The following is a 13953-nucleotide window of genomic DNA, read 5'->3' as shown; positions in this document are numbered from 1 at the left end:
TGAGTTAAAGATTATAGGACTGTTGCATTCTGCTGCACTACCCCAGTTCACCACTAGAGACATACAGGTATTCTATCCAGTGGTGTTCTGCTGCACTATCCCAGTTCACCACTAGAGACATAAAGGTATTCTATCCAGTGGTGTTCTGCTGCACTATCCCAGTTCACCACTAGAGACATAAAGGTATTCTATCCAGTGGTGTTCTGCTGCACTATCCCAGTTCACCACTAGAGACATACAGGTATTCTATCCAGTGGTGTTCTCCTGCACTATCCCAGTTCACCACTAGAGACATACAGGTATTCTATCAAGTGGTGTTCTGCTGCACTATCCCAGTTCACCACTAGAGACATACAGGTATTCTATCCAGTGGTGTTCTCCTGCACTATCAATCTGTGTCTGGGAACGAGGGTCAAAATAGCAAACACTGATCCCAAAACCTATTCTTTCCACCATAGTAATAGTTTAACGAACCAGATGAATCCCATTTAGGGTTTTCGGGACTACAAGGTGGCACATTGATGTCCATGATACACCCAGTTACATACCGTAAAACATCCATTCAGAAACAAATTAATGGCTTAAAACAATTGAAGTCAGTTAACGGTGACATTTCACTGGCTATAGAAAGTTACTTCTGCATGTTTACAACCACCTAGAATAACTACATAATGATATGAGATGACAGGAAATGTCACATTGTTCAGTATTGAATTCAGAACACCACATGGTTAATTCAAAATGGCCAAATTCACCAAGTCTGATTTACTACCACCAAGAAAGAAAAATAGGACAAGCATTAATTTGTAGATTTATTTATACATCAAAACAGTCACAGGGTTGAATTGACTTGGCCTGGTTCTCCCCAGTTCCAACGAGACGTCCCACTTCCTTGCTGACCAAACAGGAGTGCAAGAGGGCTTGCCGGTGTACAACAGGAGAGCTAGAGGGAAAATAGTGTGAGAATTAAACCCTGGTGATACTGTAGGGACTAATACACAAGGTATGAGATGACTTGATCAGAGCGTAACCAATCAGACTGGGGCGGTAATGTTGACTCATCAGGTCAGTGTCTAACAAACTGCATGGGTCAGAGTGATGATCCAAGAGGAACATTCAACAGGACATTAACAACATCTTCCTAGTATTGATCTGCCCCCCTTTTCCATTACAACACATTTACACTGAGTGGACAATACATTAACCTCTAGGGTAGGGGGCAGTATTTTCACATCCGGATAAAAAAAAACATACCCGATTTAATCTGGTTATTACTACTGCCCAGAAACTAGAATATGCATATAATTGTTTGATCTGGATAGAAAACACCCTAAAGTTTCTAAAACTGTTGGAATGGTGTCTGTGAGTATAACAGAAGTCATATGGCAGGCCAAAACCTGAGAAGATTCTGTACAGGAAGTGCCCCCTCTGACCATTTCTTGGCCTTCTATACCCTCTATCGAAAACAGAGGATCTCTGCTCTAACGTGACACTTTCTAAGGCTCCCATAGGCTCTCAGAAGGCGCCAGAACGTTGAATGATGACTCTGCAGTCCCTGGCTGAAAAACAGTAGCGCATTTGGATAGTGGTCGATCTGAGAACAATGAGACGGGCGCACGCGAAGAGTCCATTTTACATGTTCAGTGTTTGAACGAAAAAGACGTATCCCGGTTGGAATATTAGCGCTATTTTACGAGAAAAAAATGGCATAAAAATGGATTTTAAACAGCATTTGACATACTTTGAAGTACGGTAATGGAATATTTTGAAATGTTTTGTCACGACATGCGTCCGCGCGTCACCGTTCGGATAGCGTCTTGAACGCAAGAACAAAACAGAGGATATTTGAACATAACTATGGATTATTTTGAACCAAAACAACATTTGTGGATGAAGTAGAAGTCCTGGGAGTGCATTCCGACGAAGAACAACAAAGGTAATCCAATTTTTCTTATAGTAATTCTGAGTTTAGTGAACGCCAAACTTGGTGGGTGTCAAATTAGCTAGCCCGTGATATCTACTCAGAATATTGCAAAATGTGCATTTGCCGAAAAGCTATTTTGAAATCGGACATAGCGATTGCATAAAGGAGTTCTGTATCTATAATTCTTAAAATAATTGTTATTTTTTTTGTGAAAGTTTATCGTGAGTAATTTAGTAAATTCACCGGAAGTGTTCGGTGGGAATGCTAGTTCTGAACGTCACATGCTAATGTAAAAAGCTGGTTTTTGAAATAAATATGAACTTGATTGAACAAAACATGCATGTATTGTATAACATAATGTCCTAGGAGTGTCATCTGATGAAGATCAAAGGTTAGTGCTGCATTTAGCTGTGGTTTTGTTTTTTGTGACATTATATGCTAGCTTGAAAAATGGGTGTGTGATTATTTCTGGCTGGGTACTCTGCTGACAATCTAATGTTTTGCTTTCGTTGTAAAGCCTTTTTGAAATCGGACAGTGTGGTTAGATTAACGAGAGTCTTATCTTTAAATGGTGTAAAATAGTCATATGTTTGTCATAGTCATATGTTTGAGCATTTCTAAGGTATTTGAATAACGCGCCACGGGATTCCACTGGCTGTTGAGTAGGTGGGACGATTTCGTCCCACATACCCTAGAGAGGTTAAGATGCTGTCTAAAGTCACACACCTTTGCAGACACTAGGACCTCAACCCGGGGGCAGAAACCTAGAGGGAGAAAGTAGGAAAGCATGAAGTGACATTGTATGAACTAGTAGTGAGACATGAGATCAGTCTATAGCAGTGTATTCTAATCCTGGGGACCCAACTGTCAACAAGTGTTTTCCCCCCTAGAACTAGGCTTGGGTGGTATACCAGGGTGTTTGGAAAACAGGGTTTCACCAATAACATTTAGATTATTTCTCTGAAGTTTATATTGAAGCTACTTTAGTAAATACCTGCAGTCAACATTAGGGTCTGATTATTTAAGACTAATTAGTGAAAGATCATCATTGAGCCGTCTGTCTAAACAAAGCCTTACATCTGGGTCCCCAGAACCAGGATTGTAAAACACTGCTCTAGAATATAGATCAGTTCAGTAACCAATCAGTCAGCTTAACATCAGACTGGGGCGGTAACAGGAAATCATCACTTCTACATTATAAAGGACAGAAGTTAAAGGCAACAGATCAAAGTGAAAGTTGATCCTACACACCTTGAGGTAGTGCAGCAACAGTTCTCCAGTGGCCAGGTTGGAACAGTTAGGACCTGGAAAGTACAGATTACAATTAAACATTATGTAGAAGTACATTAGGTACTGCAGACTATATGCAGAGCATTCTGAAATGAGATCAGTCTCCAGCTTCAGTCATTGTAGCCATCCAGCGGGCCAAGGACTGGCTCCAAGCCTCCCACCCAGACACCCTCCCTCCAGGCAGGCAGCCCACCTTACCCCTGCCCCTTAACCAAGAGCAGGCTTGTCAGTGTCTGCCCAACCCACAGGAGGACCGATGGGAAACCTGGGTTGATGCCAGCCACAGAGCACCGGACAGAAGCCAACCAACTGTCATGTGCATCCATCATCACGTACAGCATTCCAGAATGTTCCATGTGGTGGGTGTGCGCTGTAGTTATGTGTTCATGGGAATTGTAGTTCACTCAGTGACATTAATGAGTATGTAGAAGGTAGGTGGAGTTGGTAGCAAGTCCAAGAGGTGGAGGGTCAGTGAGTGAAGATGCTGTCAAAACAAAATCATACACACCTTCCTGAAGACTGCAGACCCACAAGGACAAACTGGGGAGGAGAGTTGAGGGATTATTAAGTGATGTTGTAAGAACTAGTGGTCGACATTAGATCAGTCTACAGCATTATCTAATCCTGGGGACCCACCACTCCTCTGGGTCCCCAGAACACACTGCTGTAGTGGAGATCAGTTCAGTAACCAATCAGTCAGCTGAACATCAGACTGGGGCGGTAACAGGAAATCATCACTTCTACATTATAAAGGACAGAAGTTAAGTGGATCATACACACCTTGAGGTAGTTCAGTAACAGGCATCTTCTAGTGACCAGTCTGGTACCACCATCAGGACCTGAAGGAGAGGAGGCTAAATAAACATGCTGAACAGCAGGACATTAAAGACTGCTTTATTGGCTGATAGATCAGAGGGGTAACCAATCAGCTGGGGAGGTAACACAACTATCTGAAAGACAACTGATCCTAGACCAGCACTACCACCCTGAGAGACGAAATATGGGAGTGCTGACAAGGGCCCTGTACTACATCAGGACACTAGTTATTTGGAAGTCAGTATCCTAACTTCAATCCTGCTTCAACTGTATTGATGGTACTGCAAGAAACAGTAAATAAACTGACTACATTCTGAGTGGCCCATCCACCTCAGTGATTTGTGCTGCGACTAGCATTTCATGAATGATCTTGCATCTACTTCTTGATCTTAAATCTAATGGCGGCCATTTTGGATCAACAACGCAGAGCCAACAGCCATTTTGTGTGAGTCTCTGGTCCCATCAGACAGTTGGTAACCCCAACCAGCTGTCCCCTTTCTGCCCTGGCAACGCCAGTGGGTCCACCTTTGCAGGTTCTGTCGTCGACGCAGGGCGTAAGACGCGTGCGGGTGTCATCAGCAGGAGCCAGAGTCACCATGACTACCAAACAGCAACTGTTCACCCTTGTTTGCAGTGAGTATTAACACTAGACTGGTTATAGCTTGTGGCTAAGGCAGAGGCTCTGGTTAAGATACAATGACTAGATTCATTTCACATGACAATAACCAAACGTACTCATTAACCAAAACTCACCAGTCTAGTTGGCATCACGGCTCCCTGTTCAGCCACATACAGAGGAAACCTAAGACAAAAGCTTCAAGATAATCTCTTGGTGGGGACCAGATACCAGGCACAAGGAGGGGGTTAGACATAACATATGTAGCCTTTATGACAGGGTTACGTAGCCCTCTGCTGAAGTCAGCTATTCCTTTTCTCAACAGGAGTTCAGACGAACGAGATTCCAAAGAGAATATTCATCATGTTCAGCAGAGGGACGGGATAGCTCAAACTGCAAACAAATTGTAAACAGCTAAACCTGCCAAGTAAAAAATGTTGTATAGAAATGTTTTGTACATAATAAAATAATATTTAAAAAGGAAATCAAACTTCACATTGAACTACCACTTCTAGGACATATTAAAGACTGGTGTTAAAATATCCATTTAGACTGGATGGATCCATACCTGCATAGATAAGGCTCCATCTCAATTTCCACCTAAAATAACATACCCAAATCTAACTGCCTGTAGCTCAGGACCTGAAGAAAGGATATGCTGATTCTTGATACTATTTGAAAGGAACCACTTTGAAGTTTGTGGAGGGATGAGAATAATGCAGGACAATATAACACCATAGTAAAAGATAACAGAAAAAAAAACATTGCTTTTCTATATTTTTTGTTGTCCACAACAGGGTAACAATGTGTGTGCAAAGTTACATTCAAGAATGACAGAACTACATAATATTTAGTATGAAGTTTTCCAGGTTTCCCTCACGAGTTTCCCCAAAATGTACCCAAGTGGCCAAACTGGTCCATTTAAAAGTACATACCTATAGAGAAGATACTAAAATGCTTTAATAATAAAACTAAGTTTACACACTCCCAGGAATGTCATACAGAATGGATCATTAGCATCCCTATATAAAAGTTACTAACAGGAGATAAGACGAGAACGCTGATCCAATGCCTCCCAAAACACAGAAGTGAAGTATTTAAGATAAACGGCCAAGTTAGCAGCCAACGCTGCTCTAATGTCAGAAGTGTACACACCACAAACAAAGGGAGAAAAAACATATTTACAATTACAGTATTTAGAACACCCACAGTCCTCTACACCAGATTGAGCTGCTGATGCCAAGACCCATAGCAGTCTCTCTCTGTTGTAAAGCAGAGGGTAACAGCACAAGTAGTGCAGGTGATGGGAGATTTCATTTTGCACACAGAACAACGACGCCTCCATGCTGAGCCCTTTTGGCCCTGAGGCACATTCAGGTCTGCAGTGATGTATTTTGGAAGGTGAACATCACTGGAGGCAAGAGAAGAGAGGACAGAGGTAGAGGGGACAGAGGTAGAGGGGACAGAGGTAGAGGGGACAGAGGTAGAGGGGACAGAGGTAGAGGGGACAGAGGTAGAGGGGACAGAAGGTGCTGCAGTGGACTTTGTGCCGTAGTCAGCAAGCTCCTGGATGAGCAGCTCTCTGAAGGCTAGCTGTGTCATGGGGGTCTTTCCACAGATCCTAGCCATTTCCTTCTGGAGGATGAATGCATTCACCACAGCAATGTCGATGAAGTGATAGAACAATGTCTTGTACCATTTCATTGTCTTGTGGAGAACATTGTAGTAGCCTATGAGAGCATCAGACAGGTCCACACCTCCCATGCTCTTATTGTAATCCTTTACAGCAGCTGGAACGGGGACAGCTTTCTTGGTCCATGTCCCATTAGCGTCCTTCGCACGCCTGCCGATGTGATCGCCACTGTACGATTTGTGGATACTGGAGCACATGACCACCTCTCTGGCATCCATCCACTTTACAAAGAGCAGGTCATCTTTACGAATCCATCTCATGGTACCCCTTTCAGCCCTCTTAGGCATGTCGTTTACTTTTGTTTTGGGAAAACCCACTCCGTTGGGACGAATGGTTCCACAAGACCATACCTTCAGCTTCCTCAGGTCTGTAAACAGAGTAGGGCTTGTGTAAAAGTTATCCACAAACAGTTTGTAGCCCTTCCCCAGCAGTGGAAATTCCAATAATTTCATTACGGAATCATAACCAAGTCCCATACCGGTGGCTGAGATGGACTTCCCCTCATAAACAAAGAAATTCCAAGTGTAGGCACACGCAGAATCTGCCAAAACAAACAGTTTGTAACCCCATCTTGTTGGCTTGTTAGGCATATATTGTTTGATGCCAATTCTGGCCTTTGAGGCTACCATTCTCTCATCTATGGACAGGTTCTGGGCAGGCTGAAAATGGGTCTTGCAGGCCTCAACAATGCTGGAGTAGAGAGGTTTGATTTTGCAGAGCCTATCAAAGCTTGCTGTCCCCTTCTTCTTGTCATTGTTCTCGTCAGCTTGTGGGTCACTGATATGAAGCGCCCGCGAGACAGTCATAAACCTCTTACAAGACATGATAGTTGTGGGGAAAGGCAGTTGGTAGAGTCTTGAGCTTCTCCAGTAGTCCTTCAGGGTTTTCAACTTCACAACGCCCATATAAATGACCAGTGAGATGTAACAGTATAATTCTTCGATGGAAATGGGCTTCCATGCCTTTTTCTTGCCTGCATGCTTCTTAGCCCCATACTTGTTGGTGTTAGACAAAAGCAAACGAAGAACTGACAAGGAGAAAAACAGCTGGAAAAGATGAAGGGGGCTGTACTTTCCAGTCATGTCCAGCTGAGGTCCTGGCTGCCTTTTAGGTCTAAATATTGGTGGAAGTGGCTCCACATCATCCTCTAGCACAGTGCGCCAACGGTCCTCTCCCTCGGTTGAAGTTGCCGCTGGTACACTGGCCCTCCTCCGCTTCTGGTCTGGACTCATAACACCTCTAGATGGACGGGTGGGTGTGGAGCCAGAGACAGCAGCAGGGGTCAGACTGGAGGAACCACTTCCTATGTTTGAATCAGTGTGGGATGGACTTGAATGTGGTTTCTTTGGAGGTGGCTCCCACAGGTCATCAGAGTCTATACATCTATTGAGGATTAAAAAAATAAATAAAATGTTTAGAACAAGTTTCCTATTCCTTATTTTATTTAACCTTTATTTTAGCAGGGAGTGAGCACTGCGTCAATATATCAAATACACAGCACTCATCTATATTATATAGAGTATGGGGAACACAATCACTATAATGAAATATGTGGACCAACAGGCATTAAGACACTCAAAAACAACAGCATGTCATAGCCAACAGAAAACACACATAGGCTATGCTAATACATTATATGCCTCAGGTCCATATAACTATATAGAAATATCTCAAATGAATATGCAACCATTTAAACAACTGCATTAGCATGAGATGCAAAAACCTATTTTACTTACTGATCTAAAAGTGGATCTTCTCCTTCCAAAAACATTTCTTCCTCACTGGAATCAAAACTGTACTCACTCATGGAGTCCTCATCCATCAGTTCTATGTCACTCTCCCAGTCCATTTCTGCAATGTTCTCATCCAAATGTGTAAACTTGGATGTAGCTTTTCCACTAGTAGTAGCCATGTTTTCTTTTTTTAGTTTTGACAAAAGTTTGTAGAAGAGAACGAACCGCTGCGTATCATTAACTACCGTGAGTCCTGTTTGCTTTCACCAGAGAATGAACACTGTTGCCCACAGCCCTAGCATGATGGTTGTTTGTAGTACAAAAGGCGTTTACATGCTGCTGGAAAGCCCAGCTCATTGGCTATCTAGCTAGATTGTTTTCAAATGATATGTGGTCCTTGAACCAAGACTGTCAATCAAGTGGACACCGCTGGTCTCATTGGTGCCTAACGACGGCTTACCTTCATTAGGCTAATTGACGTGTTGTGTAGCCAATATGTCAGAGGTGAATGTATCAAACAAGTTGCATTGATAAGCGTTTTGTTGTTGTGCACTATCCCCAAACAATAGCATGGTATTTTGTCCCGCTGGAATAGCTACTGTAAATTAGATACTGCGGTTAGATTAACAAATATTTAAGCTTTGACGATATAAGACATGTCGATGTCCCGGAAAGTTGGCTGTTGTTTAGAATGCCTTTCTAGTCACATATTGAGCAGCAGCTGTCCAGATTTCAGGACACTGATCCTGTAGAGGTTTAAAAGCAGCCCAGAACAGCCATCTTGTTTCAGGACAGTCAACTGTAAAAAAAAAAAAAAAATGTAGAGGACATTTAACTAGACTACTCAGCAGGGTGTCAGGTCATTTAACATCAACAGGAATTCAGACAAACGAGATTCCAAAAGGTTTATCATGTGGTTGCAGAGAACGATTCTTCTTCTGGGAAAGACCTCCCTTTCTAGTGCACTACTTCTGAATAGGGCCCTTAAAGCTCTGGTCAAAAGTAGTGCACTATAGAGGGTGCCATTTGGGACAGTTTCAGAAACACAACTTACCAGTATGTTGGAGTCCACGCTGCAATTCCACTGACCACAGCACCCAAACCCTGGAGAAGGAAAGGCAAACATTTTATTAGTTTGCCGATTGAGAAATACGATGACTAACTGCTGCATTTATATACAGTCACTCAGTAGTTCATGTCGTTTCACATCAGTTCAACCCGAGCTAAGTTTAACATCATTGGGACTGTAGCATGTCCCAGTAGCCATCTTGTATAGTTGGCCAGCCAAAAGGGGATAGTGAAAGAGTCTGCATCCAAAGTCACACCCTACTCCCTTTATAGTGCACAGGTCCTGGTCTATGGTAGTGCACTATAAAGGGAAGTAGAGTATCATTTCAAATGAAGCCAGTGTCTTGACATTTCACCAACCTGGATTTTCACAAAGTACATCAGTCTCGTGGTCTGGAATCAGGTATTCTAGAGAAGGAATCATAAAATAATGTTAGTTATGGTTTGGTTTCTATGAGAGGATAGGTTCTTAAATAGAGCCCATCAAATCAAAGAGTAGCTTAACAAATAAAATTATAATTGTCCCGTGTGGCTCAGTTTGCAACGCCAGGGTTGTGGGTTCGATTCCCACGGGGGACCAGTACGGAGAAAAAAAAATGTATGAAATGTATGCATTCACTACTGTAAGTCGCTCTGGATAAGAGTGTCTGCTAAATGACTAAAATATAAAAATGTAAATAATTATCTGACAAATGCTTGTCATTGAGGATTATAATTTACAGCCAGTCACTTATGAGCCAGTTAAATGCTGAACATCCGGAGGACTTTATGTCAGAGTCCAGTATGAGGTAAATTAAAGGTAGTTTTGCTAACTAAAGCTAGCACGAAGACTAGCCCCATTCCGTACAAATGTGCACAACCGCGACATTCAAACGAGGCTGCAAAGAAAACTAATTTGACTGTGTTGACATCAAAATCTGGGGTGTGAAATACGTTTCTATTCAAGCGTTGATTGACATGGTAATGGATGTAACGTACAGCACACATAAAGCAACTAATTCTGTCTTACAGCCTCTCTCCACCAGGTGTAGAACTTCACTCACCGTTTGAAAACAAGGGACAGGATAAGGGGGATACCTAGTCATTTTTTGCGCGAGTGTTGCAAAATAGATTCAAAAATGTATGTTATTCAATTATTGCACCCACACTGCTCAAGCACGTCAATCAGCGTCTGCGGTGCCAAGGGGAAAAATAGGAGTCATTCCTACTTCTGACGCAGACGCGCTTCAAGTCCTGGGGAGACAAAATACATGTATGCACGATGGCGCCCCTGCGCAGCCGGTTTGGTTCCCGTGTCACCCAATAGGTTTAGCTTCCCCACCCGCCATTTTTAAAAAGACCCAACGGAGCTCATCGCCTTCTTGAATCATGCAGAGGTGGGCATCATGAAGGCCTCGTCATTGATTTTGTTGGAAAGGGGAGAAATTGCGCTTTATAAATGGTATTGATATTACAGCTGATCTGGAAGTATTACGTTTTTTGGGCGCTAAAATATGGTCAAATGTATGGACCAGCGCGACGTAAAAAAGTGAGTTAGTTTACGTTACAACTTTTGACCAGAGCAATGTTCATTTTATTTAACTAGGCAAGTAACTTAAGAACAAATTAGTATTTACTATGATGGCCTACCAAAAAGCCTCCTGGGGGAGGGGAACTGGGATTTTTGATTTTATATATTTGAGTAACGTTATTGTGTATTCTGCATCACATCAACCTGCCTCTAGCAACTTACCCTGAAAATTAGTTGGCAACACTGGCCACACCACTACATAAAGAGAGAGCTAAAACAGAGCATGGTAGCACCACTACATAGAGAGAGAGCTAAAACAGAACATGGTAGCACCACTACATAAAGAGAGAGCTAAAACAGAGCATGGTAGCACCACTACATAAAGAGAGAGCTAAAACAGAGCATGGTAGCACCACTACATAAAGAGAGAGCTAAAACAGAGCATGGTAGCACCACTACATAAAGAGAGAGCTAAAACAGAGCATGGTAGCACCACTACATAAAGAGAGAGCTAAAACAGAGCATGGTAGCACCACTACATAAAGAGAGAGCTAAAACAGAGCATGGTAGCACCACTACATAAAGAGAGAGCTAAAACAGAGCATGGTAGCACCACTACACAGAGAGAGAGCTAAAACAGAGCATGGTAGAATCACCACATGACAACGTGCAGGCATATAAAACCCGACATTGATATCGTCGCTAAAGGAACCTCATTTCCAATACAGTGAACTACTTTTGACCAGATCAACGTTAATCAGTAGTAAACTATTGAGAATAAGGTGCCATTAGCGCAGCAACGACAGTCGAATCAGGGGCCAAATGCTACTCAGAATCTGATCATTTTCTTCTTCAAAGTCTGATTCGGTAAGAGAGTGATGGTGGTCACTTCTCCTACCTGGAAAGCTAGCCTACTAGCTAACACCAACATGACACGTGGTAAGCTAGGAGATAACAAAAACCACCAAACTAGCCAGTTGGCAAACTAACGCTTGTATCGTTTTACTGCCGCTAAAGTGAGTGATTGTACCATGCATGGCAGACATTTCAGTAATATGCAGCTTACCTGAGAGGCATATTCTCTACCGAGTCGTCAGCATCATGAGAGGAGAAAATGAAAAAGTTTACACAGACGGAGGAGAATGAAAATCCATGAATGACCAGATGTCGCTGTTCCTCCTCCTCCTCCTCCTTCTTCTATGGTATAATGGCGTTCACAACAATTAAATGTGCATTCCGTCACCTACTGGGCGGGTGGATAAAAAGGAAAACATTTGGGTAAAAATAAATAAAATATCATACAAACTACCAAAACAGAAATTAACTAAATAAAATCAACCTGCCTTTCTGTAAAAAACTCATTCTAATCAGGTACAACACAGCCTCAGAAGCCTCCTGTGAGGGCAGGACATTTCCTGGTGACAAAAGTCCTTGTATTTTCTGCGAAATCTTCTCTGGCTGCAGAAGATATAATGATAACCAGCTTCTTGGACTTCTTGGACACTTGTCCTGTACAATTGATCACTGTGGCTATAAATGCTACAAAATCCACCTTCACAATGAGTTTATCCAGATCAACCGATTGATAGTTTGTGTATGTATTGATATGTAGGCTACGTTTGCCTTTTTAAAAATGTATGTAGTTCTGTCCTTGAGCTGTTCTTGTCTAATGATGTTCTGTATTATGCCATTCTGTATTATGTTTCATGTTTTGTTTGGACCACAGGAAGAGTAGCTGCTTCTTTTGCAACAGCTGATGGGGATCCTAATAAACTACCAAATACTTAAAACACTAGCAACTGGTTGCAATACATCCACTGCCATAGCTTCAACTTCTTGCCCCTTTGACTCTCTTCACAGCCTCCACATAGGAGATCCGCTGAGCAGCCCTGATCTTTGGCACCTTGACCTCCTTCACCCGAACAGGGCACTCAAGGAAGTCCGGAGTATGATACCCACCACAGATGCAACATTTTCCATTCACAGATTCTTCAATATCAGCCTTCTCTCGTCTGCTAACGTTTGACACGTGACCATATCCTTTACAATTTCCATACTGTAATGGTTTAGACACAAATGATGTTTCACACCTACGAGAACAGAGTACCCCCCCCTATATATACACACACGCACGCACACACAGACACACACAAAGACACACACACACACTCCCACACAATTTATGTGTTTTTATCATTGTTGGGTTGGAAATACATTGGTTGATAACTTTGATTTCATGTCTAATACTTGTATTCATCTATTTGTGTGTGTGTGTGTGTGTGTGTGTGTGTGTGTGTGTGTGTGTGTGTGTGTGGGCCCTGGGCCTGGATGACATTAAGACCCACCACTGGTGTATCATCGGCTGCAGTGCTGTGACAGGAGAGAACCTACTGACCGGAGTAGACTGGCTACTGGATGACATCGCTGCACGCGTCTTCACTGCAGATTAACATCCTGGGTGTGCATTAATAAAACGCATCTGAAGAAGCTTCAGTGTTTCTCAACCTCCGCTCTGTGGGATGTTGTTTTCTGATACAAATTCTTCTATGTTTAAGATAATGACTAAAGTACTCCACCCTGAAACCATATAATTGTATGAAATGTGTTAGAGTCATAATCCAATAATGTGTGTGACTAGGCCATTGTGTTACCATTTCGCAATATGAGCTACGTATAGTTGAGACATTCAAGGACAACTGAACTGTCAACTTGTGATATCGGTGAAACTAATAACTGGAAAGAGGCCTCCTCACCCTAGGGAGGAGAAAAACTGTTAGAAAAGGCTAGGCTTGCAGAAGATGATGAAACATGTTGCAGAAGGGTGATAAACAATGTATGTGAACTTTGGAAAAATACAGCCCGCCTAATGAGAGCTGGAGTTTCTACTGATGTGAGTTCATTTGTGTGTGTGTGTGCTATAAAAAGATTGTGTTCTCATTTTGATGACAGAGCGCTCTCTGAATAAAGAGTTGATCTATTGAGGACTGGGACTTGGTCTAATTCTTTATTAACCAGAGCCTTACAACCTCTGAGAATTGGTCAAAGCTATAAAATAGTTCAGTTAGAACATTGGGATAAAACATTCTCGTGACATTTGCTGACAACTTAATCAGTTCTATAATGCTAGTTTTTAGGGGAAGTTTCCCGGACACAGATTTCAAAGCAATTCATGGCTATAGATGTGAGTGCTACAGGTCGGTAGTCATTTAGGCAGGTTACCTTAGTGTTCTTGGGCACAGGGGCTATGGTGGCTGCTTGAAACATGTTGGTATTACAGACTCGGTCAGGGACAGGTTGAAAATG

General features: G+C 42.4%; 1 protein-coding gene, 1 long non-coding RNA gene and 4 other non-coding genes across 7 annotated transcripts; 1 reads left to right on the top strand and 5 right to left on the bottom strand.

The window, feature by feature from the left end:
• Nucleotides 1-799: 799 nt before the first annotated feature.
• Nucleotides 800-11857, bottom strand: LOC106592255 (piggyBac transposable element-derived protein 4). The gene is made up of 10 exons (XM_045700511.2): nucleotides 11717-11857; nucleotides 9501-9548; nucleotides 9127-9176; nucleotides 8076-8871; nucleotides 4784-7722; nucleotides 3995-4053; nucleotides 3723-3754; nucleotides 3176-3228; nucleotides 2651-2688; nucleotides 800-943 (listed from the first exon to the last, which is right to left on the bottom strand). The coding sequence occupies exons 4-5, from the start codon at nucleotides 8249-8251 to the stop codon at nucleotides 5862-5864; spliced, it is 2037 nt and encodes a 678-aa protein (XP_045556467.2). The 5' UTR covers nucleotides 8252-8871; nucleotides 9127-9176; nucleotides 9501-9548; nucleotides 11717-11857; the 3' UTR covers nucleotides 800-943; nucleotides 2651-2688; nucleotides 3176-3228; nucleotides 3723-3754; nucleotides 3995-4053; nucleotides 4784-5861.
• On the bottom strand, nucleotides 3050-3119 carry LOC145861860 (small nucleolar RNA SNORD31). Its single transcript, XR_014381546.1, has one exon. It is a non-coding gene; the product is annotated as a small nucleolar RNA SNORD31 (small nucleolar RNA).
• LOC145861864 (small nucleolar RNA SNORD31) lies at nucleotides 3890-3959 on the bottom strand. The gene has a single exon (XR_014381550.1). It is a non-coding gene; the product is annotated as a small nucleolar RNA SNORD31 (small nucleolar RNA).
• LOC145861846 (small nucleolar RNA SNORD22) lies at nucleotides 4488-4614 on the bottom strand. Its single transcript, XR_014381536.1, has one exon. It is a non-coding gene; the product is annotated as a small nucleolar RNA SNORD22 (small nucleolar RNA).
• On the bottom strand, nucleotides 4944-5015 carry LOC145861858 (small nucleolar RNA SNORD30). Its single transcript, XR_014381544.1, has one exon. It is a non-coding gene; the product is annotated as a small nucleolar RNA SNORD30 (small nucleolar RNA).
• On the top strand, nucleotides 10223-13634 carry LOC145861793 (uncharacterized). 2 transcript variants are annotated; one of them, XR_014381475.1, is made up of 3 exons: nucleotides 10226-10668; nucleotides 12511-12596; nucleotides 12990-13634. It is a non-coding gene; the product is annotated as an uncharacterized LOC145861793 (long non-coding RNA). The 2 variants fall into 2 exon arrangements; XR_014381474.1 differs by having other exon boundaries at nucleotides 10223-10668; nucleotides 12511-13634.
• Nucleotides 13635-13953: the final 319 nt, after the last annotated feature.

Source organism: Salmo salar, chromosome 18 (assembly GCF_965601325.2).
Source record: "Salmo salar chromosome 18, fSalSal1, whole genome shotgun sequence".
In the NCBI taxonomy this organism is placed as follows: domain Eukaryota; kingdom Metazoa; phylum Chordata; class Actinopteri; order Salmoniformes; family Salmonidae; genus Salmo; species Salmo salar.
This window is presented reverse-complemented; position numbering and strand designations above follow the sequence as displayed.